The 19,921-nt window shown below is 36.4% G+C and overlaps 3 protein-coding genes and 1 long non-coding RNA gene across 5 annotated transcripts; all 4 read left to right on the forward strand.

Annotated features, from left to right (window-relative positions):
• The first annotated feature begins 197 nt into the window (after window positions 1-197).
• LOC140829942 (uncharacterized) lies at window positions 198-1,022 on the forward strand. 2 transcript variants are annotated; one of them, XR_012117581.1, is made up of 2 exons: window positions 198-414; window positions 751-1,022. It is a non-coding gene; the product is annotated as an uncharacterized lncRNA (long non-coding RNA). The 2 variants fall into 2 exon arrangements; XR_012117580.1 differs by having other exon boundaries at window positions 754-1,022.
• A 2,758-nt stretch (window positions 1,023-3,780) lies between these two features.
• On the forward strand, window positions 3,781-7,307 carry LOC140829226 (uncharacterized). Its single transcript, XM_073192286.1, has 6 exons — window positions 3,781-4,244; window positions 4,516-4,648; window positions 4,973-5,076; window positions 5,387-5,531; window positions 5,639-5,782; window positions 6,113-7,307. Exons 1-6 carry the CDS (start codon window positions 4,204-4,206, stop codon window positions 7,136-7,138), a joined length of 1,593 nt encoding a protein of 530 aa, XP_073048387.1. The 5' UTR covers window positions 3,781-4,203; the 3' UTR covers window positions 7,139-7,307.
• Window positions 7,308-8,354: 1,047 nt separating this feature from the next.
• Window positions 8,355-12,439, forward strand: LOC140829227 (protein ROLLING AND ERECT LEAF 2-like). The gene is made up of 4 exons (XM_073192287.1): window positions 8,355-9,719; window positions 9,936-10,111; window positions 10,712-10,935; window positions 11,173-12,439. The coding sequence occupies exons 1-4, from the start codon at window positions 8,687-8,689 to the stop codon at window positions 11,978-11,980; spliced, it is 2,241 nt and encodes a 746-aa protein (XP_073048388.1). The 5' UTR covers window positions 8,355-8,686; the 3' UTR covers window positions 11,981-12,439.
• An 875-nt stretch (window positions 12,440-13,314) lies between these two features.
• On the forward strand, window positions 13,315-19,252 carry LOC140829228 (heat shock 70 kDa protein 15-like). The gene is made up of 10 exons (XM_073192288.1): window positions 13,315-13,508; window positions 14,053-15,279; window positions 15,866-16,090; window positions 16,205-16,300; window positions 17,026-17,217; window positions 17,567-17,764; window positions 17,832-17,978; window positions 18,077-18,226; window positions 18,301-18,431; window positions 18,759-19,252. Exons 2-10 carry the CDS (start codon window positions 14,110-14,112, stop codon window positions 18,985-18,987), a joined length of 2,538 nt encoding a protein of 845 aa, XP_073048389.1. The 5' UTR covers window positions 13,315-13,508; window positions 14,053-14,109; the 3' UTR covers window positions 18,988-19,252.
• Window positions 19,253-19,921: the final 669 nt, after the last annotated feature.

Below are 19,921 nucleotides of genomic sequence, written 5' to 3' on the forward strand. Positions count from 1 at the left end.
GTTTAAATAATAATGATAAAGAAGTTCCCTTATACTTTGATAGTAGGTTTTATCTTTATGGGTCATTTTCATGCCTCTTTCTTGTCGAAAAAGACAAACCCAATGGCGCATAAATTATGTGTGCGGCGCCCTTAATCTACTAAGTAGCGTGAGTGGATGTTGTGTCGTCATTCGTCAGGCCCAATGTTTGTCTTGTTAAATTTCCATTTAATTACCTCAACTCTGCATTAATTAATTTGTCGATGGAGTCTCTCCCCTTCCCTTCTCCGCCATAAATCCTGAAATTTGAGAGAAGCAAAGTTTGCCCCGCACCAGCCTAATTTCATGTAATCTTAGTCTTCCCTATAGATCACCACGTGTAGCTAATTGTACAAAACCCAATCTTTCCATCAAGAAATCAATAAATTTTTCATGGTATGCTTTCTTTTCTCCGATCACAATGCTTGTTCTTTATAAAATATATTCACTCCTCTATTTGTATCAGTATGGATTTTACCAGTCATTTTGTTCGACTATTAAAAAAAAAGGAGAAAAAAAGAAATAGAGTTTGAATTAGAAATGATATCAAAGAATGATTGACATGAGTTCAAAGTTTTATGCCTTGTACACATAAACCAGTGTAAATCTTTTGGTTCTTCCCTTGAATTGAGTTTGCTTATGGTTTAACAGAATCAAGTGATCTGTGGTAAAGTTCTTTCTTGAATTAGAATAGCCATCGTTAATTTTGGATGTGGATCAATAATTTTGTAGCAGCGGTGGAGAGTAATGATGTTTGGGACAGTGGCAAAAACAATGGGGTGGTTGGTGGCTGAGCCGGCGGCGACTTTGACAACGTTGTTGTATTACGGCGATCTGTTGCCTAGAAATCTCAACTTGGATAGACTGGTTCAACATGAATTGTTGCTTCAACCGGGGAATTTGTTGTTTCATTTTCTTATCATTTTCTTGAAATGTTTTTGGTAGACCAAATTTGCTCAGCCTTAGTGGCTTGCCCATATTATAATAAAAAAATATTAATGTCTTTTTTTTTTGTTAGAATTATGTGGGATAATGACTGTTTAATCATTTAATTAGTCAATTATTATAAAATGTCATGTCTGTTGTGAAACGATCTCACGGATCTTTATTCGTTAGACATGTCAACCATGCATATATTTATAATAATAAGTAATAAACCAACTGTGCCAAAATAGGTAAATGACCACGATTAACGCTAAAATAGAGTTAATTATGAGATTCAATATCTTTACGACATTTTGCGTTCGATTCAAGTTTTACAACAATGTGAATTAAAAAATAAATATATTATTTCTATTTTTAAATTTTTCTCCTCTTCTCACGAGTCAAACGATATGTTTAAGTGTATTTCGGTACGATAAATATATGATGTATTACTTCTAGTTCAAATGGATGCCTACAATTTAATAATCGAGATCATGACCCGATTCTGATTATCTGAGTAATTATTTCGACTATTTTTGAAAAACGATTGTTAGTTCAAATTGAAAAAACTACCAAATTATCATTTTTATTTTTTAAAAATCTCAAATTAAGTTGATAACACTTTGATTTTACATGTAATCTGGTTGACTTCAACGTGCCTATTACGTATATAATTAATCCGTTAGATCGGCTGGAAATATGTGTATTCATTTGATTATTTTAACAATATGATTATACGAATTTATCGATAAAATAATTAATAAAAGTTAACAAAAATAGTTTATTTTACCAAAAAGAATAAAATATTTTCCCAATTGTGTTTCCCAGTCGAGAGTTTATTACATCCTACATATAAAGGCACTACATCATGATATAATCAAGGGCCCAAATTTAGCTACACATACATGGGGTCCACTAATTTTTTTAAAATCACATATGTGTATAAATCTTGTCCCTCCAAATCATGTGGGTCACTGTAACATCGACCTAACCCGAGTTGAGCCAATATTTGAGTGGACCGGCGGACTCGGAAGGCCGGCTAAGGGGGCTGTGCCAAGTGGTCGTCTGAGTAATAACTTCAAGTATGTATTTCAAATTGTATTAGTATTATTTATATTGTAAATTTATTATAATTACTGGTGAGAAAATTTTAATGAAAAGGGGTGGATTAAATTTTCTATAAATGATAGGCATTCCAAAAAAATTAATGAATTTGTAAAATTTTTAATCTAGCTAATGATGCATTTAACAAAATATAGTTTCTCAAATCCTTTGTCTGTACAATAAATTTTTTATATATAATGAAATAATTTGACATGATTAATCGTGATCATATACTATTCTAGGTAATAGGGATCAAATTTTTGATTTTTTTTCCATGTTACAATATTCTCTGAAAAAATAAACTTTGTTTTGTTTTTAATGACAGGGAAACTCGCAGCTTTTATATTTTAATCCACATTTGGTAAACCTTTAACTAACATAATAGTCATGTGAGATTGAAATTACTTTCTGTGTGACAGTTTCATCCAAAAATATATGATAAGATGAATCAAATTTCTGATCATTGTTCAAGTGCTCAACTACTCTACTAATTTGGACACTTTTTTTAAGCAACAAAATCGATTTTGTATTCAACCATTCTAAATAGCCAACTGGAATTGTGTAATGCTCCAAATTCAACGACTGTGCCGCTGAAACGTTACAATTTCTGCTTCCTTCTCATGTAAATTGTCCCAAAGCTTCGGTGATCACAAAGTACGAAGAATTATTCAAACTATGCATTGTTAGCAAAACTATGCGAACTCATTCGAAGATAGCATAATAAATTAATAATCTCCAATGATTATATATCGTTTTTGTGCAACTCTATTTTGTATAGTTTTTGGAAATTCTGAAACAATCCATTTCTAATGTTAATGCTAAATAATTAGAGATATGTTCCACATCTCACTATATTATGGTAGAAAATAGATATGGATAATGGCAATCTTTAATCTCATGGTATGATTATACGACAAATGATTATATTGTTGGTCGTACGTGTGGTAATTTGAGATAATAAATATGAAAATAAAAAATAAACTGGACACCGAGATTTACGTGGAAAACTCCTAAAAATTATTAGGGTAAAAATCACATATAAGATGAAATGAATTCCACTTTAATATTTTACGGTGTACAACCACTCACTGTGTTTCCAAAAAGAACACAAATTTTTTAGGACTAAGCACTTAAATGCTATAGTATAAGAGAAAACTCGAAGAAGAGGTGAATGAAATGATCGAATTGTGTCTCTATTTATAATCGAATTTTGAGGTGTGAAACCACGTATATTTATTGAATTGCATTCCTTCAGCAACTTTTCAATACATCATGCAAAATACGACCCATTATTTTCTTAAAATTAATCAGCACAGAAAATTCATTAAATGCATTTCCTGTTTTGCCGACATATAACACCTTCGATTTATAATATTATTACATTTAGTCTCAATCATAAATGTTTAGAATGACTAAATTGTTGGTGCATGAGTAAATTTTCAATCAATTATTGAAACATTGCATAAATAATTATCTTAAATTTTTTGAAATCTCAATATACTATTACTGAATGATTAATAAATGGATGACAAAAAAAATGACAGAGAAGGAAATATAATATAAGTTGATAAAATAATATTATTTTTGATATGATTTGTGTGTTAGATAAACTAATAATTATTCCACCTCATGCTTGAAATACCCTTTGTAATATTGGCCATTTTAATCTAAGACGAAACACGGAACATGGGAATAACAACGGATTCGTTGTCGCGTTATTTCTCCCAGCCTGTCACGTCTCGGGTCCAGCCGCGCTTAGTATATTTCATAATCTTCTTCCAAGTTCTTCAATGGCGGGTTGATCAACGACCACTACACACGACTTCTTCCAAGTACCCTCTTGGACTTTTCCATTATTTAAGAATCCTTCCCTCTTTTTTATTTCCCAATTAAATGCAGCTCGCAATTCGTCGTCTTCACTTCCACACCGCTCACATTCATTTAATCCAAACCGTGTTCGAATTTTAATCTCCCAGTCCAGAATCCTTACCTGGATTTCCGTTTTAATTTGTCTCCTGTCCAAATGCGGCTCACAACTTAAAACATTCATCGACTTCTTTAATGGCGATTTGAGTTGTACCCTTTACATTCATTTACTAAGAAGACTCATAAAGTTTGAAACTTTTCTTGGATAAATATAAATTTAGCAGCAGAAAAATGTTCGAGGGGCTGTTAAAAAGCAAGTTCTACAACAAAAGGTAGGTAGGATTCGTATATATTTCATAAGCGACGTCCCTTCGGAAATTCAGTAGAATATGCCCATTTTATATGTTTTGGCCGAAATTTATAGTTAGAAAACACTATTTTTGGTTCTTTTTTTTAGAAAATTGAAGCGAAACTCTGTGTCTGCCTCTATCTCGGCTACAAGCGTTGTTGAATTTATTTTCTTTTGAGGCCTTTTATTTCGAAGGGTCGGTTCATTTTTCTTGGTTTAATTTGTTGTCTATTTTTGGGGTTTTCTTGAAATAGCAAGTCGGATATTAAACTGATAAGGGCTCGAATTGATATGATACTGAAGAAGAGGAATGCAATGCTGAATTATATGAGGAAGGATGTTGCTGATCTTCTGAAAAATGGATTAGACATTCACGCCTATGGGAGAGTGAGTTTCTCTCTTCTGTTTCTCTTCCTCCATTTCGATTTCTAAATAATTTGCAGTATTCATGTCATCAAATTTATTTAATGTTTCTTCATTTCAGTATAATTTTCAAGAATTTTATTCAATTCACTCATATTTAATGTTTTTTTACACCTATATAATGCTTTAATGTGTTGTAATTCTGAGATCTTGTTTTTAATTTTTTGCACCCTTTAAATTCATAATATCCTATTTTGTTTAGGCTTCCTGCTTTTTTCACACACCAACTGCAAATCACGTATCATCTCCTAGAAGATTTTCAGAACCTCTTTTTTTGTGTTGTAACAGGTTGACGGACTTCTGGTCGAGCTGAACCGTTCTAGTTGCTATGAATTCATTGAGCAATCTTCTTTGCAAGTACTGAATCATCTCGTGGTCATGAATAAACAGAGGTACGAATAACAGATTTTCCATGAATAAGTACCTGATATGCTTGAAGTACCGAAAAATTACATCTGCCGCTCATGACTTTCTTAGGGATGCAGTAAAGATTTCCGCCACGAAAAAAATAACAGTTTCAGTTCTGATTGTATGAAATTTGATTTCCTTATTCAACACCGGTCGACATACAATCAATGGATGGATATATTTAGAAAAACGACCCTTTTCTTGCTGCTATGATCTAGGTGAAAGATGATAAAAGTTTCTTGTTTTTGCGCCAATCTTATTTTATATGAACCAAATATGTCTTATTCGTCACAGAGAATGTCCAGAAGATTGCAAAGAAGCCGTGTCATCTCTGATGTTTGCGGCAGCAAGATTCGCTGATCTACCGGAGTTGCGAGAGCTGAGGACATTGTTTCTGGAAAACTATGGTGATTCCATGAATTCTTACGCCAATAAAGAGGTAAGTGGTGTGAATTTAAATAAACCACAAGAATATGCCAGTGTGATTGATTCAGCAATCTCATTTTTGTCTTCTTGATGGACGGTGTTTTGGTTTATTGTATGTAGTTTGTTCAGAAGTTGAAGTCAGGCGGCAGTTCATCAAAGGACATGAATCTTCAATTGTTGCAAGATATAGCTTCGGAGTATGGCTTGAAGTGGAATTCAAAAGATTTGCGAAACAAGCTGCGTAATGAACCTGCTGCTGAAAAGGTAAGAGTGTTACAATAGCACTACTCTCGTGATCTTTTCATGTATATATCAAGAAACGAAACACTAATGTTTGAAGTTCTTTTTTAACAGAGTAAATGAAAATTATCGCTTCTGGTTTAATTATGCCAAGTTTTTTTTTTTTTAAATTAGTATCTATAATATTTTCTGATGATGATTATAATTAGATGTCAAAAACGGGGACTAGAAAATCAAAATCTGGGAGGAGCACCTTGCATTCAAGTGTTTCATAGTTTTTTGGCTCTAAGAAATGGTGGTGAATGCATCTTATTTTATATTTTTAATTCTAAGCTGTAATTTTTTCATGTGCAGAGTTTTGGTACGCAAAGAATCGAAGATAAATGCAGCTTACGAGATGAGAACACGAGCAATTCGGGTGAAAAAACAGGCCCTGGTGGCGCAGAACATGAATGTAAGAACCTGAGAGAAGTTGATGTTCCTAAAAGGAGAAACGACCTCTCAAATTACGGACACGAGGAAGCCACTAAGCTCGAAGACAAAGTTTCATCGAGAAGGGAAGATGTGACATCTCGTAGAGGCAGCAACAACGTTCCTCAAACGTCGGACAAAGGTTCTCCTGTTAAGGACATTCGAGTGCATACAGAAGCAAGAAGCCATGAGGCAGATGGATCAGAATCTGTAAAAAGAGTAGTTTTGGAGGTGGAAAACCATGAGAACAGGCCTCAAAATTTGAAGGCAGAGAAACGTGAAAACACAGATATTAAGTACAATTCTGTTCCTGACCATATCAAACACGAGGTTGCCGACAAGAACTTCCATTTGTCCGAGTACAAGTACTCCACCAGGGAAAAGCAAAAAGACGATGACCGAACTGGTTTGATCGGAAAGGCTAATGCGGTTCCAAAATCAGTTAGGACGAGACATGTTAAGCCTCCGACAATACATGAAAATGCTAGCAACTCTGGTAAAAGAGACCATTCGAAGGTAAATAATGAAAATGCAGGAGAAGGTCGAAGAATCTTGAAGTTCTTAGACGAGGGCTGTAACAACAAAGAAGATGAGAAGATGATGGACGAGCTACTGCTGCACTACAGCAAGAAAAAGGGACCTCAAGACCCAAGAAAATCGAGCTCAAATATTTCTCCAGCGGATTCCAGCGACGCGACAAAGAGAAGCAGAGATGGTCCGAACCGAACAACTTCTCTTCCTAACGAAACATTGCGTCCAGCCGAAACACCCAAAGTTCGTACTCGAGCATCCTCCTTGAAACCCGAAATTTTAGAAGCAAAGGAGCAGGAGCATGGGCATGTGCATCCGAAGCTGCCCGAATACGATGATTTTGTAGCTAGACTTGCATCTCTTAGAGGAAGGGTTTGATCAATACATGGTTTCTCTTTGTTTCCGTTTGTTTTCCAATCGAATATTCGTACGTTTTTCTTTCATTTTATTTAGCATGTGTTAGGACATTAATCTTGACACAAATTATTAACAAAGTCGAGTTCCTACTCGGGATTAATGCCATTCTTTTTATTATACTTATAGCTTATTTATTTTATTGTATTTAACATAAATGACCAGTCGAAAGGAAATCAACGCGATATTGAAGTTCATTATTTAAATATTTCTTATGATATCAATATTTTTTTTTATCTACCTTGAGTTATCGATTGATTTCTCAAGATTCAAGATTATGGTAGAGCAGTTGGCACATGCATGTTTCTGCAATACCAACATTTAAAATCTATAAATTTTGTCTTTATTTATTTAATTAATTTCTAGCCGTTGGTTTTAGGAGTACCAACTTCTCTCGTATGTTTGGTGGTTATGGAAATTCTTGTTCTTGAGTTCGAAGCCGATACAACTAATCAGACAAGGAATAATTTGTCTCTGACTAGTAGAAATATTTTTAAGAGATCTAGATTGTTATTATAAAAGTACACATTAATTGACTCGTATTTTATGATAACTGCTAAATTAATATCAGTATTATATGAATAAGTTTGAGACATTTAAAATAATTATTTTTTATGTCTATATATATAAAAGACAAAAATTTGTGTGAGACGGTCTCACGAGTCGTATTTTCTGAGACAAATATCTTATTTGGGTCATTCATGAAATAAAATTACTTTTTATGTTAAGAATATTACTTTTATTGTGAACATCGATAAGATTGACTCGTCTCATAAATAAAAATTCGTGAAATCGATTCACAAGAAAATATTAAAATTTTAAAACAAGTCACTATAATTAAGTGGATATAATCTTTATTTTATAAGCGGCTGTTCCATTTTGCGTTAGTATATTTAATTTAATAATGTAAAAGGGGCTGAATGGTTAATAACCATACACCAAAGGGCCCACATGTGAATAACACTTTAGACTATATAAGATCACGATACTCACTTTATCGCCGGAATTTTCACCCTTGCACCCGCTGGGAAGTTCCCCAACGCTTCTTGTCGCCAGCGAGCGGCGCGGCCACGATAGAAATTGAGATGCATTTGGTGCTAATCGATTAATTTCGAAGGTGACAGCAAATCAAAGCCGAGAAATTTCTTAATTTTTCTAGGTAATCACGAATCTTCCACTGTTCTGTACCACATTCTACTTTTTCACGGTATTGATGTGGAGGACCAGCTTCCCTCTTTTTTCTACTTTCCGCTGGTAAAACGACACCGATGTCGAGCATTGGAATCGATACTCTGCTTCATCTAGACTTCTTGTTATTCCCACAATCACATTAATAAGGAATGTTGTAATTTAGAGGGGCGGAAACCTCGCGCAGTTGGGAGCAAAAGATATATGTTTTTTTAAATAAAATAAAATTACAGCAAAATCTGAAATTATTTCTTTGGCGGTTGCCCGAGTACGAGTTTTTACATGCTGATTGTGTTACATGAGTAATTGTTAACATTTCCTGTAATGGGCTGCACTCAATCGAATATCGAGAACGAGGAGACGGTGAACAGATGCAAGGAGAGAAGACGATTCATGGAGCGGGCTGTCATGTCTCGAAACAAGTTCGCGGCGGCTCATACGGCTCACGCCATGTCTCTGAAGAACACCGGGGCAGCTCTCAGCGACTTTGCGGAGGGAGAAGTTGTAAATCCTTCGTCAGCTGTTGATGCTACGACCGCTGCCGCCTTATCCAATAGCGGAGCTACTCTTCCTCCTCCTCTCCCACCAGATGAAAACTTCCCTCCGCCACCGCCACCCCTTCCCTCGTCTTTCAACAACTCATCGCCTCTCCAACGCGCGACTACAATGCCTGAGTTTTCCGCTCCTAGACCTGAAAACAAACATTCGAACCCAGTTATTGAGGAGGAAAACGAGGAGGATGCCGAATTAGAAAGTACCTATAACCTGAAGCGTAGGAGTAGTAAGAATAGTGGTGGTGGTGGTGGGATTAGAAGTGCAGTTTTACCTGATGGGGCTGTTGAGGAGGAAAGGATGCGTCAGCCGCAAGGTCTTCAAGGTCTGCAACACCCACCACCTCCAATGCCGGAGATTAAGGGTATGTCTTCGTGGGATTACTTCTTCTCAATGGAGAATGTTCCGGGGCCCATGATGGCGGAGGTGGAGGAAAATCAGGTCGAGAGTGTGGACATGGAAAGGAGGGTACTTGAAGAAAGGGCTAGGAAAATGGAAGTTGAAGAGACACCTAGGAGAAGCGAAAAAGCTGAGGCAGCTGAGGTCTTGGAAAGGGCGAGTGAGCTTCCGCCTGAGCCTCCTCATCCGGAAGCAGCAATTGAAGCAACAAACATTGTAAAGAGAGTGAAACAGGGGGTTCAAGCCGAAGGTAAAAAGAAAAGTGGGACAAGTAATGTGAATCTGGAGAAAATATTTGTTGATCTTGATGACTGTTTTCTCAAGGCTTCAGAGAGTGCTCACGAAGTTTCCAGGATGCTCGAGGCCACTCGCTTCCATTATCACTCAAATTTTGCTGATAAAAGAGGTATTTGCTATAGAGTAATAATAGTTTCTGTTTTATGTGGTTGAGAGTCTTGGAACCACAATTAAGCATATGATCTTTTGGTCGCATTGAATCTGGGAGATGTGCCTTTGATTGTTTAATATACAGTATAAAACGGTAATACAGGTTTCCATAATGTAGCCACAACTTCTTTTTGCTATTCATGTGGATAACAATTTGTTTGTCCTTGATGGGCAGGGCATATGAATCACTCCGAAAGGGTCTTGCGTGTGATCACATGGAACAGGTCTTTCAGAGGCTTACCCAATGCTGATGATGGTATGGATGACTTTGATTCGGAGGAGAACGAAACTCATGCAACGGTGTTGGACAAAATGCTGGCATGGGAGAAAAAGCTTTATGAAGAAGTGAAGGTGTAGTATTTATTCAATTTGAATTACTGATTTATTTTTTGTTGCCTTTGAAATTTTTGCTTTTATTAAATTGTATTACCATTTAATCAGTATTCTCAGTGGCAAAAAAATTGTCTCGTTATTTTCAACTATTGCTATTGTTTGGAGCAACGATTGCCCATGTTCTGAGAGTGTTTGAAATACAACGCTTGACTGCCATACAATTCAAAAGATTTGAGCTGAGCTTTGAGTAAAATTACAAGCTTTTGATCTGTAATCGATATTTGAAGCAAGATCATGTGTTGTATGTAATGAGTTGTAATGTGGTGTAACTATTGGAGGATGACGATCGCCCTTGCTTGGTTACTGGTGTTACATGATCCTTATGGTACCATATGATTTAGAAGATTTAAGTCACATCTTTATCATCATTTATAGCCTTTGGAAATACTAGATTGTACAGCTACACTGATCGTCAATGTCTTTTTGCCATTTCCTGATATTAGATTTTAATTTTTCGTCGTAGATATCACTCTTGTTTTCTGTATCTTATGAATATAAACCTCTTAATATCCAGCACACGACTATTGATGTTTTGTTTGTGGTAAATTGACTTAACAGGCAGGTGAGCAGATGAAACTTGAATATCAAAAGAAGGTTGCTTCATTGAATAAGCTGAAGAAACGTGGTTCAAACACGGATGCTTTGGAGAGAATGAAAGCTTCCGTTAGCCTTCTGCATACAAGATACATCGTTGATATGCAATCCATGGATTCCACTGTTTCTGAAATTAACCGTTTACGGGATGAACAACTCTATCCAAAACTTGTCTCCCTTGTCGATGGGTGAGTCTCTCCTCCTCTTTTGTAATTTATATTATAGTTTAATTCTCCATCTCCATGAGCCCATGTACTTGTCATTTGGCAAATAGTTCTGGCGTCATAAATATTCCTCTTGACGCAGTAGGCTCATTTTCTTTGTTCCATAAAGGAATGCCTTGCATCTCCTTTCACCTTGCATGACTTGACTTCTCGGTTTCCTTTTCTGCACCCAAGTATTGACAGCGTCTGGGTTTGATACAGGATGGCGACAATGTGGGAAATAATGAGGGAACACCATGAGAGCCAATCTAGAATTGTTCAATCTCTAAGATTACTAGACATATCACATTCCCCGAGAGAAACAAGTGACCACCATCACGAGCGCACACGCCAGTTATGTGGTGTCGTACAGGAGTGGCATATTAATTTCAGTGCGCTTATGACTCAGCAAAAAGAGTACATGAAAGCCCTCAATGGTTGGTTGAAGCTAAATCTTGTGCCTATAGATACTAGCTTGAAGGAGAAAGTTACGTCACCTAGCAGACCTCAAAATCCCCCAATACAGATGCTCCTGCACGCCTGGTATGATTTCCTCGAGAAGCTCCCTGATGAGCCAGCAAAATCCACCATTGATAACTTCGCCGCTATAATACAGACTATATGGCAACATCAGAAAGAGGAGTTGGATTTTAGAAACAAATGTGCAGACTCCAGGAAAGAGTACATAAAAAAGACTCGAGATTTTGAGAACTGGTACAACAAATATTTGCAGAAACGAATGCCCTCAGATGAAACGGATCCAGACCCTGCTCCTGCTCAGGACAAAGACATTATCGCCGAACGGCAGCTTGCCGTGGAAGCAGCAAAAAAGAAAGTCGAAGATGATGAAGAAGCTTACCAGCGGCAATGCATACATGTAAGAGAGAAATCTCTTATGAGTTTGAAAGGCCACTTGCCTGTGCTTTTTCGGGCACTCTCGGATTTTGCTCTCGCTTGCTCTGATATGTACCGTAACCTGAGATCCATCGCCCAATTGCATAACAGGAGGAGAGCTGATGTTGAGGTTTGAATGCCCATGTTCTGTGTGTCTATCGTTTATGTGATTTTTTTGGGCACGAGTACCATAATTTTATTGTGTTTTAGAGTCGTTGAATAGCAGCAGTATTACGAAGGTGTCTCCTTTGGTAATTATACGCTGAAAAAATAGCTCATTCTCAGTACAATTTTACTTTTTCTTCCTTGGAAAAAATCCCATGTTCCTCGGTCTATTGGTCTCCATGCTCAAGGAAAAAATGAAACCTACTCAAGTCGAAGATTGCTTATGAGACGAGTTTGAGGCAAGCTTTATACGGCATAAGCACGAGCTGCATAAGGAGCCTATTTTGAATTTTCGATTGGGTGGTGTTGAGGGATAAATTTATGGTTTTTAGAAAAATTATAGTCAATAATTTTTTTTTAAAATTTGAGCAGCCACTGATGTGTAATTATTTGTGACGTTATTAAGAGTACTTTATATCCATGGTCTCAACTGCTCGTCGCTACGAGTGTAAACTGGACCTTGGAAACCCCGCGTCCGTCCCAAAAAGCCTGGTCCGGGTGCGGGATAGGTCAAGTTATCATTTTTTGGACCAACCCGGACCTGCTCAAATATGCATGCTATTAACTCAGAGCTAGTCCCTGAATTCCCAAGTCCTGCTGTCTCGCATCTGAAAGAGTCTCTCTTTGGCATGAGACTGTAACTCCTCTACGGGCTCTACATAATTTTGCAAATATTGAACCTTTTGGTTACGAGGGGATATTTCAAGCTGCCTTAGATGGTGCAACTAAGGGTAGATACGAACATTTCGAAGCTGTGAGACAGTAGAGCATCAAATCAGGTGTCTACATTCCTACCAGACCTAGTTTGTGTACGCACAAGATAATTTGGTAACATGATATATATTTGTATTTTATTTTTCTAAAAATTCATGTACATATCTCTCTATGATCATGAATCATTATTTTTTATTTAACTTCTAGCTCATACAAATTACTCTATTTTATCTTAACACGAAATAATATACTCTTAAGATCAAGAATCAAAAATTTCATAAAAATTATATAAAAAGTACAACAAATTTTATTTCATCCTACCAGCATAGCCAATGTTTAGAATATTTTCTAGTGTATTTATTGAAAACCCAACTTTTTTTTAAAAAAAAGTTATTTAGATTTATATAATTATATTGGTTCAATCTTAACAAAATTCTTTTTTTTTTTTTGAAACATCAAACTTAGCAATTTTAAATTTGTCCTACAAAAGTATAGGTCGGCCCATGGATCTTCATTGGGCAAAACCGTTGAAGCCCAATATATAAACAAAAAAAATTAAAGAATTGAATTTGAATGTTTTTTTTTAAAAGTGAACCCAAAAGTTTTTCTAGAAGCTGCGATGTGTCTACTGGAGTCATCTGCAAGACGACGACCATTTCCTCCAACTTCTTTATATTCTCCTTCATTTTCAAACATGTATTGGGAATTGGAATAGTTACCTGAATTGCTCTTCAAAGGACCCTCTTGCTCTCTGATCCCATTTAGTACTGGAAACAGGGATTTCGGTAATTTCTCTGCTTGTATTCTTCTGCAATATTGTATTTTTTCCTGGGAGAGTATTCCATAATTTCATTTTCCAGTGTCCAGATCATTACTGAGGTACTTGGTGTTTGGAATCTCGAACTGTAGTTTAAGTTTATTGAATTGTTGGATCTATGGAACTCTGGTTCTCTTTTTTTTTTTTTTGCGTATTTCAGAAAATAGAATCTTTGTTGATGTTCGATCATTATGCTTTTACTTTATTTGATTTTTTTACTTTATTTGATTTGGTTGGGTTCCTTGTGGGTTTCGTTACTTCGTTTTCTTCATGTTACGTATAAATTGGTACGAGATAAATTAACTTGATGTGATTGCGTTTGAGTTTTCGGAAAATATAATGACGTTGTGGACGATGAATAGATTATTTTTCTCCGAGAAGTTTTATCAGCTCATTTTTGCAAAATGTTTTGTTGTATTAATTCATGCATGCTGAAGAAATTGAATTGAGTGCTTTTGTTGAGTGCAATTTATATAGGTATAATTGTGATGTTTGAATGTTTTATGCTTCAGGTTGTTAACTAGTTTCTGATTGGGTAGATTTGTGCTGCTAGGAAGCTTTTAGTCAATATGAGTGTCGTGGGTTTCGATTTCGGGAATGATAACTGCGTAGTTGCTGTTGCAAGGCAGAGAGGTATAGATGTCGTACTTAATGAAGAGTCCAAACGCGAAACTCCGGCTATCGTATCATTTGGTGACAAGCAGAGGTTCCTTGGGACAGCAGGCTCTGCTTCAAGTTTGACAAATCCCAAAAATACAATATCTCAAATTAAAAGACTACTTGGTTGCCGATTTTCAGATCCTGAGTTACAGCGTGATCTGAAATCATTGCCCTTTTTAGTTATCGATGGGCCCGATGGCTATCCTTTAATTCAAGCGCAGTATCTGGGAGAAACAAGAACATTTACACCTACTCAGATTTTGGGAATGGTGCTTTCCAATTTGAAGAGCATTGCTGAAAAGAATTTGAATGCACCGGTTGCAGATTGTTGCATTGGAATACCTGTTTATTTCACCGACCTTCAAAGAAGAGCTGTTATAGATGCAGCGACAATTGCACGCTTACGCCCCCTTCGTCTATTTCATGAGACAACCGCCACAGCTTTAGCTTATGGGATTTACAAGACCGATTTACCTGAAAATGAATCATTGAACGTTGTTTTTGTCGATGTTGGGCATGCAAGTATGCAAGTGTGTGTTGCTGCCTTCAAGAAAGGACAGCTTCAGATACTGGCTCATGCTTTTGATCGGTCTCTTGGTGGACGTGATTTCGATGAAGCTCTTTTTCAGCATTTTGCTGCCAAATTTAAGGATGAGTATAACATTGATGTCTTCATGAATGCCAAGGCTTGCTTAAGACTACGAGCTGCATGCGAAAAGTTAAAGAAGGTCCTCAGCGCAAATCCTGCGGCACCTCTTAACATTGAGTGCTTGATGGATGAGAAGGATGTCAAAGGTGTCATAAAGAGGGAGGAGTTCGAGCAAATTAGTGTTCCAATTTTGGAACGAGTGAAAATCCCATTGGAGAAGGCTCTGGTAGAAGCTGGAGTGACTATTGAGAATATTCATTCAGTTGAAGTTGTTGGCTCAGGCTCTCGAGTTCCTGCTATTATTAAGATCTTAACCGATTTCTTTGGTAAGGAGCCTCGCCGCACAATGAATGCCAGTGAATGTGTTGCAAAAGGATGCGCTCTGCAGTGTGCTATGCTCAGTCCCACATTTAAAGTTCGAGAGTTTCAGGTAATGATTTCAATGATGGAGCTATCCATATGGTATATGTGTCTAGATGCATTTGTTAGTTGGGATGCAATTGATCATCCTTGAGGTTCCTGCTTGTTCCTGTTCTCAGAATCATTACATGCTTTTATTTGTTTTTCTTGAATCTTTACTTGGTCCTGTATGTGTCATGAGGCTTATCTTTTAGTTGCAAAACGAGATATACTTAGTTTCCTCTATATGGTGGTATGCATTAGCTTTTAAAAATTAGTTTGACTGCATTTAGTTTGTAACTACAATGGAATGAAAGTTTGTATGATGTATATTATCGATTATTGAAATTCATGAAGTAGAGAGACTCACTAGTAACTGTATGGTCCCCTTTAAGATCAAATACTTGTTTTCTTTGTAAGTGATTCTTAGGCTTTTCAGGATGTTTACTTCGTTCTTGCAGCTTTTGCCCTGATGTTCATCCGGTTTTGCTGACATTTGGGAGATCAAGCATTCTTATTTTTGAATATTTATGTTGGGTCCAACATAAATCTTGTACAAAATATACTCAATGATTAATGTGAAACTTGACTTGATATTGTCGACTTCCGTTTTGCAGGTTAATGAGAGTTTCCCTTTCTCCATTTGCTTGTCATGGAAGGGTTATGCTTCAGATACACAAAGTGGAGAGGTGGATAATCAGCAGAGAAAGGTTGTATTCGCAAGGGGTAATCCTATACCTAGTGTGAAGGCTTTGACTTTATACAGATCTGGCACATTCACCTTGAATGTGGAGTACGCTGACAGTGAATTATCGGGTCCTGCCAATATTAGCACCTACACGGTAATTGTGTTGAGCGCATTTACACGAGCTTATTAGCTTATTCTTTATATAGCATAGCTTTTTGATTCATATTCTTTGCCATCACATGACATTACCCGATGTGTTGGTGTGCAGATTGGACCTTTCCAATCCGCAAAGGGTGAACAGGTGAAAGTAAAGGTCAAAGTGCGTTTAAATCTTCATGGTATTGTATCTGTTGAGTCAGCAACGGTAAGCTTTCAGGATAAAGCTTTTCCGTGATTTGATAAAGATGCAGTCTATTCATGTAATTCATTTGTTTATTACTAGAGTTCAGGACTCAGGACTACCAATTTTAGAATTAATAAGATATATTAGACCTGCTAATTCCGCTTTAAATTTCTTTCAATTACGTACTCAGATTTTAAGCACCTAAAGGTACTTTTAAAATTAAATCTTTTGTTTCAATACAATGGTTGAACCATTGATTATTAACATGTGCTGAATGTCTGAACAGGGAAGAAGTTATCTGTACTTGCTTTTACAAATGTGGATCTACATCTGACTTAATTAGTGATAATACATTGTTTACATTTAATTACTCATCATATTCTAATGAAGCACTCGTGTGCAAATGTTTAAATGCGTGATCTTAACACGATATGCAGCAGTGTATGTTTCAGTTGCACTTCATTTGTCTTGGCAAATTTGGACCGCTTTTATGTAAAGTGTTATGTCAAATACCTGATGAAAGCATGTGATTATTGTAAATGTGGGAATAATAAATGTTGCTACTAATGCTGGAAAAGGAATCATGTTCGAAATTTTCAGTTAGTTTTGAACTTTATTGTTTACATGACAAAGTTGGTCAACCGGATATTTTTATAACGACCAGTGATATTTGGATGTTCTGTTATGAACAAAGACTTTGGTGTTTCAATTGTATTCTTTGTATTCTAATTGTGGCTTCTTGATAGCTCTTGGAAGAGGAGGAAACAGAAGTTCCTGTGATAAAAGAGTTGGCCAGCGAACCAACTAAGATGGAAACTGACGAGGCTCCTACTGAAACTGATGTCGATATGCAAGACTCCAAAATTGATGCCTCTGGTGCTGAAAATGGTGTGCTGGAATCTGGAGATCAGACATCTGAGATGGAAACTGATTCCAAGGTTAGGTGAAAACAATGTCTACTCATTTTTGTTAAGGATTTTGTCTTTGATCTTTGAATTCACGGTTTTCTCAATCTTCCTAGTAATAGTTAGCGTGTCTATATTATTTTTAGGTTTGTTCAAAACTTCAAATAATAGACACTGCAAATCTCTCCCTTTATGCTTCTTTTCTTTTCATTTAAAAATCGGCTATGCTGCCATGCCACTCTGTATTGTTTTTCATGGAAGAGATCCATTGTGTACCTGCTTGTGTACGATAGAAAACTCCCAATGGGTACTTTTGATGGTCATCCCTTTCTGCGGTTATGTGAGTCGCCTATAAGGATATCTCGTTACCGTGTTTCATTAGGTGGAGGATCCAAAGAAAAAGGTCAGGAAAAGAAATGTTCTTGTAACTGAAGTTGTCGTTCATGGAGGTCTGGCGGCCATGGATTTGCAAAAGGCTGTGGAGAAGGAATTTGAGATGGCTCTGCAGGATCGAGTGATGGAAGAAACTAAAGATAAAAAGAACTCACTCGAGTCTTATGTCTATGACATGCGGAACAAGGTATGTACGATGGTGTTGCTCTTGCTTGAACGGTTTCCGTTTGGTACTGATAGTTTTGCCTGTGCAGCTTAATGGCAAGTATTGCGACTTCGTAACGGATTCAGACAGAGAACAGTTCATCTCCAGATTGCAGGTGGTGGAAGATTGGTTGTATGAAGATGGTGAGGATGAAACGAAAGGTGTCTATATTTCTAAGTTGGAGGAGCTCAAAAAGGTGAGTATCTTGAAATTGGGTTCTTCTGTTATGTTATTGTGTTTCTAATCTTAGTAGTAAGATTTTTTTTTTTAAATTTTGGAAATATAATCTGGCAGCAAGGTGATCCCATAGAAGAGCGCTACAAGGAGCATTCAATGAGGGGACCTGCGGCAGACCAACTTATGTCTTGCATCAAGAATTTCGCAGAAGCAGCAGTGTCGAATGATCCCAGATTTGATCACATTGAAAGGGAAGAGAAACAAAAGGTGTTAGCCTGCTCCCAGTAGCCACATAATACTTATCTAATGAATTGTGAGTCATTTTATGTTTCTGCTTTCAGGTTGTGGATGAATGCATGGAAGCAGAGGTTTGGTTGAGAGAGAGAAAACGACGACAAGATTCACTCCCTAAGTATGCAACACCAGTTCTTTTGTCTGCCGATATGAGAAAAAAAGCTGAAACTCTTGATAGGTATGGTAAATTTGGTTCAAGAAAATAACTAACTCTTGATAGATACGAGGAAAACGATGACAAGATTCCCTCCCTTCAGATCTTTTTACACGATGGTTCATGAATTTTACGATAGTATGAATTATGCCAACACTCTCTAAGAACTCCCGCTTGGCTTGAAATCGTTGATCTTTAATATTACCATAAACTATTCAAGCCAGGTTTCAAAAAGCTCGTGTACCCTGCTCAAATCCTTTCCAGAAGGCTCCAAGCCGCTTTTATTATTTGCTTTGGTTTGCTTTACTTTTCACGTATGATAACACATGGAACTACAATTTCCATCAACAGTTACTGCAAGCGCATAATGACAAAACCGAAGCCCGCAAAGCCAACTCCACATGAGACACCCTCGCCAGCCCCTTCTCAGAGTGGCGAAACACAGGATCAGGAGATAGATAATCCTAATTTAAGCCCTAGCCAAGCCCCTAATGCAAGCAATGAAGTACCGTCAGCTGCTGCTAAACCAATGGAAATGGAAACAGTTGAGTCCGATACCGCTTCACCAAATACTGCATAATCCAATTATTAACCCGTAGGGGTAACATTTCATTCTTCCTATTTTGGTTCCTTTTTGTGGCTGAAAAAGTCGAGTTCTGTTTCTTGGTAAGTTTTGGTAATGCTGAAATTAATGGGACATGATCTGATTATGTCAATACTTGCCAAGAGTTTCTGTCTGAAACGTTATAATTCATTATTGCTGGTTCAGTGAAACATTGTTTTCTCTCAACGGAAAATGCAGTTTTGGGATCAAATTTATATTCAAAAAATTTTCTTCTTTCCAATGAGCCCATGAACAGGAAATCTAATTTTTATCGAAATTTATTACATCCTTGAGAGATTATGAGTTCCACCGGCAGACGACATAAATCGAAGCAGAAAAATATACAGAATTCCATGCAATATTAAAATTTGATACATGTTGAACAGAATGAGGCGTGAGTGTGACGTTAAATTTGAATAGAATAGATGAGAGGTTTCTTGGGGAAAGAAAATACAATGATAAATGAATTACAAAAAAAACAGAATTAAAATTTGATTTCGGAATGTATCACCAAAAATAAATTACACAAACTACGGTTGGATTCAATTCATGAAATAAATTATTTTTTATGTATAAATATGAATCAGTAAGTATGAATCAGATCAAATATATAAGTTATGAAATCGTCTAATAAAAGATGAAGTTAATAAATTAATATTGGCATTGATGGTTTAATATAATAGATTTTTTTATTTATAAGATAAAAGATTAATATTTTAAAGATCGAGTAGCTAAAATTCTCAATCACCAACTAAAAAATAGCGTAGAAATTAGAACTAAGTTTAACCATTTTGAATTCGAGGAGGAAATGAATAGTTGATCGAATTATATGCATTGTATTTTTGTATGTATGTATCTTCTCTGATAGATATTTGATTTTGAAATTTGATAATGATTGTGATAAGAGTTT

This window comes from Primulina eburnea, chromosome 4, assembly GCF_022965805.1.
Source record: "Primulina eburnea isolate SZY01 chromosome 4, ASM2296580v1, whole genome shotgun sequence".
Taxonomy (NCBI): Eukaryota; Viridiplantae; Streptophyta; class Magnoliopsida; order Lamiales; family Gesneriaceae; genus Primulina; species Primulina eburnea.

Excerpts from the sequence above, each read along its gene's own strand:
- LOC140829227 (XM_073192287.1), top strand. The coding sequence starts at position 8,687 with ATGGGCTGCACTCAATCGAATATCGAGAACGAGGAGACGGTGAACAGA. Across the intron at positions 10,112-10,711 it reads AGCTTTATGAAGAAGTGAAG|GCAGGTGAGCAGATGAAACT; the intron begins GTGTAGTATTTA and ends TTGACTTAACAG. Across the intron at positions 10,936-11,172 it reads CTTGTCTCCCTTGTCGATGG|GATGGCGACAATGTGGGAAA; the intron begins GTGAGTCTCTCC and ends GGTTTGATACAG.
- LOC140829228 (XM_073192288.1), top strand. The coding sequence starts at position 14,110 with ATGAGTGTCGTGGGTTTCGATTTCGGGAATGATAACTGCGTAGTTGCT. Across the intron at positions 15,280-15,865 it reads TTAAAGTTCGAGAGTTTCAG|GTTAATGAGAGTTTCCCTTT; the intron begins GTAATGATTTCA and ends TCCGTTTTGCAG. Across the intron at positions 16,091-16,204 it reads CCAATATTAGCACCTACACG|ATTGGACCTTTCCAATCCGC; the intron begins GTAATTGTGTTG and ends GTTGGTGTGCAG.
- LOC140829226 (XM_073192286.1), top strand. The coding sequence starts at position 4,204 with ATGTTCGAGGGGCTGTTAAAAAGCAAGTTCTACAACAAAAG. Across the intron at positions 5,077-5,386 it reads GTGGTCATGAATAAACAGAG|AGAATGTCCAGAAGATTGCA; the intron begins GTACGAATAACA and ends TATTCGTCACAG. Across the intron at positions 5,783-6,112 it reads ATGAACCTGCTGCTGAAAAG|AGTTTTGGTACGCAAAGAAT; the intron begins GTAAGAGTGTTA and ends TTTCATGTGCAG.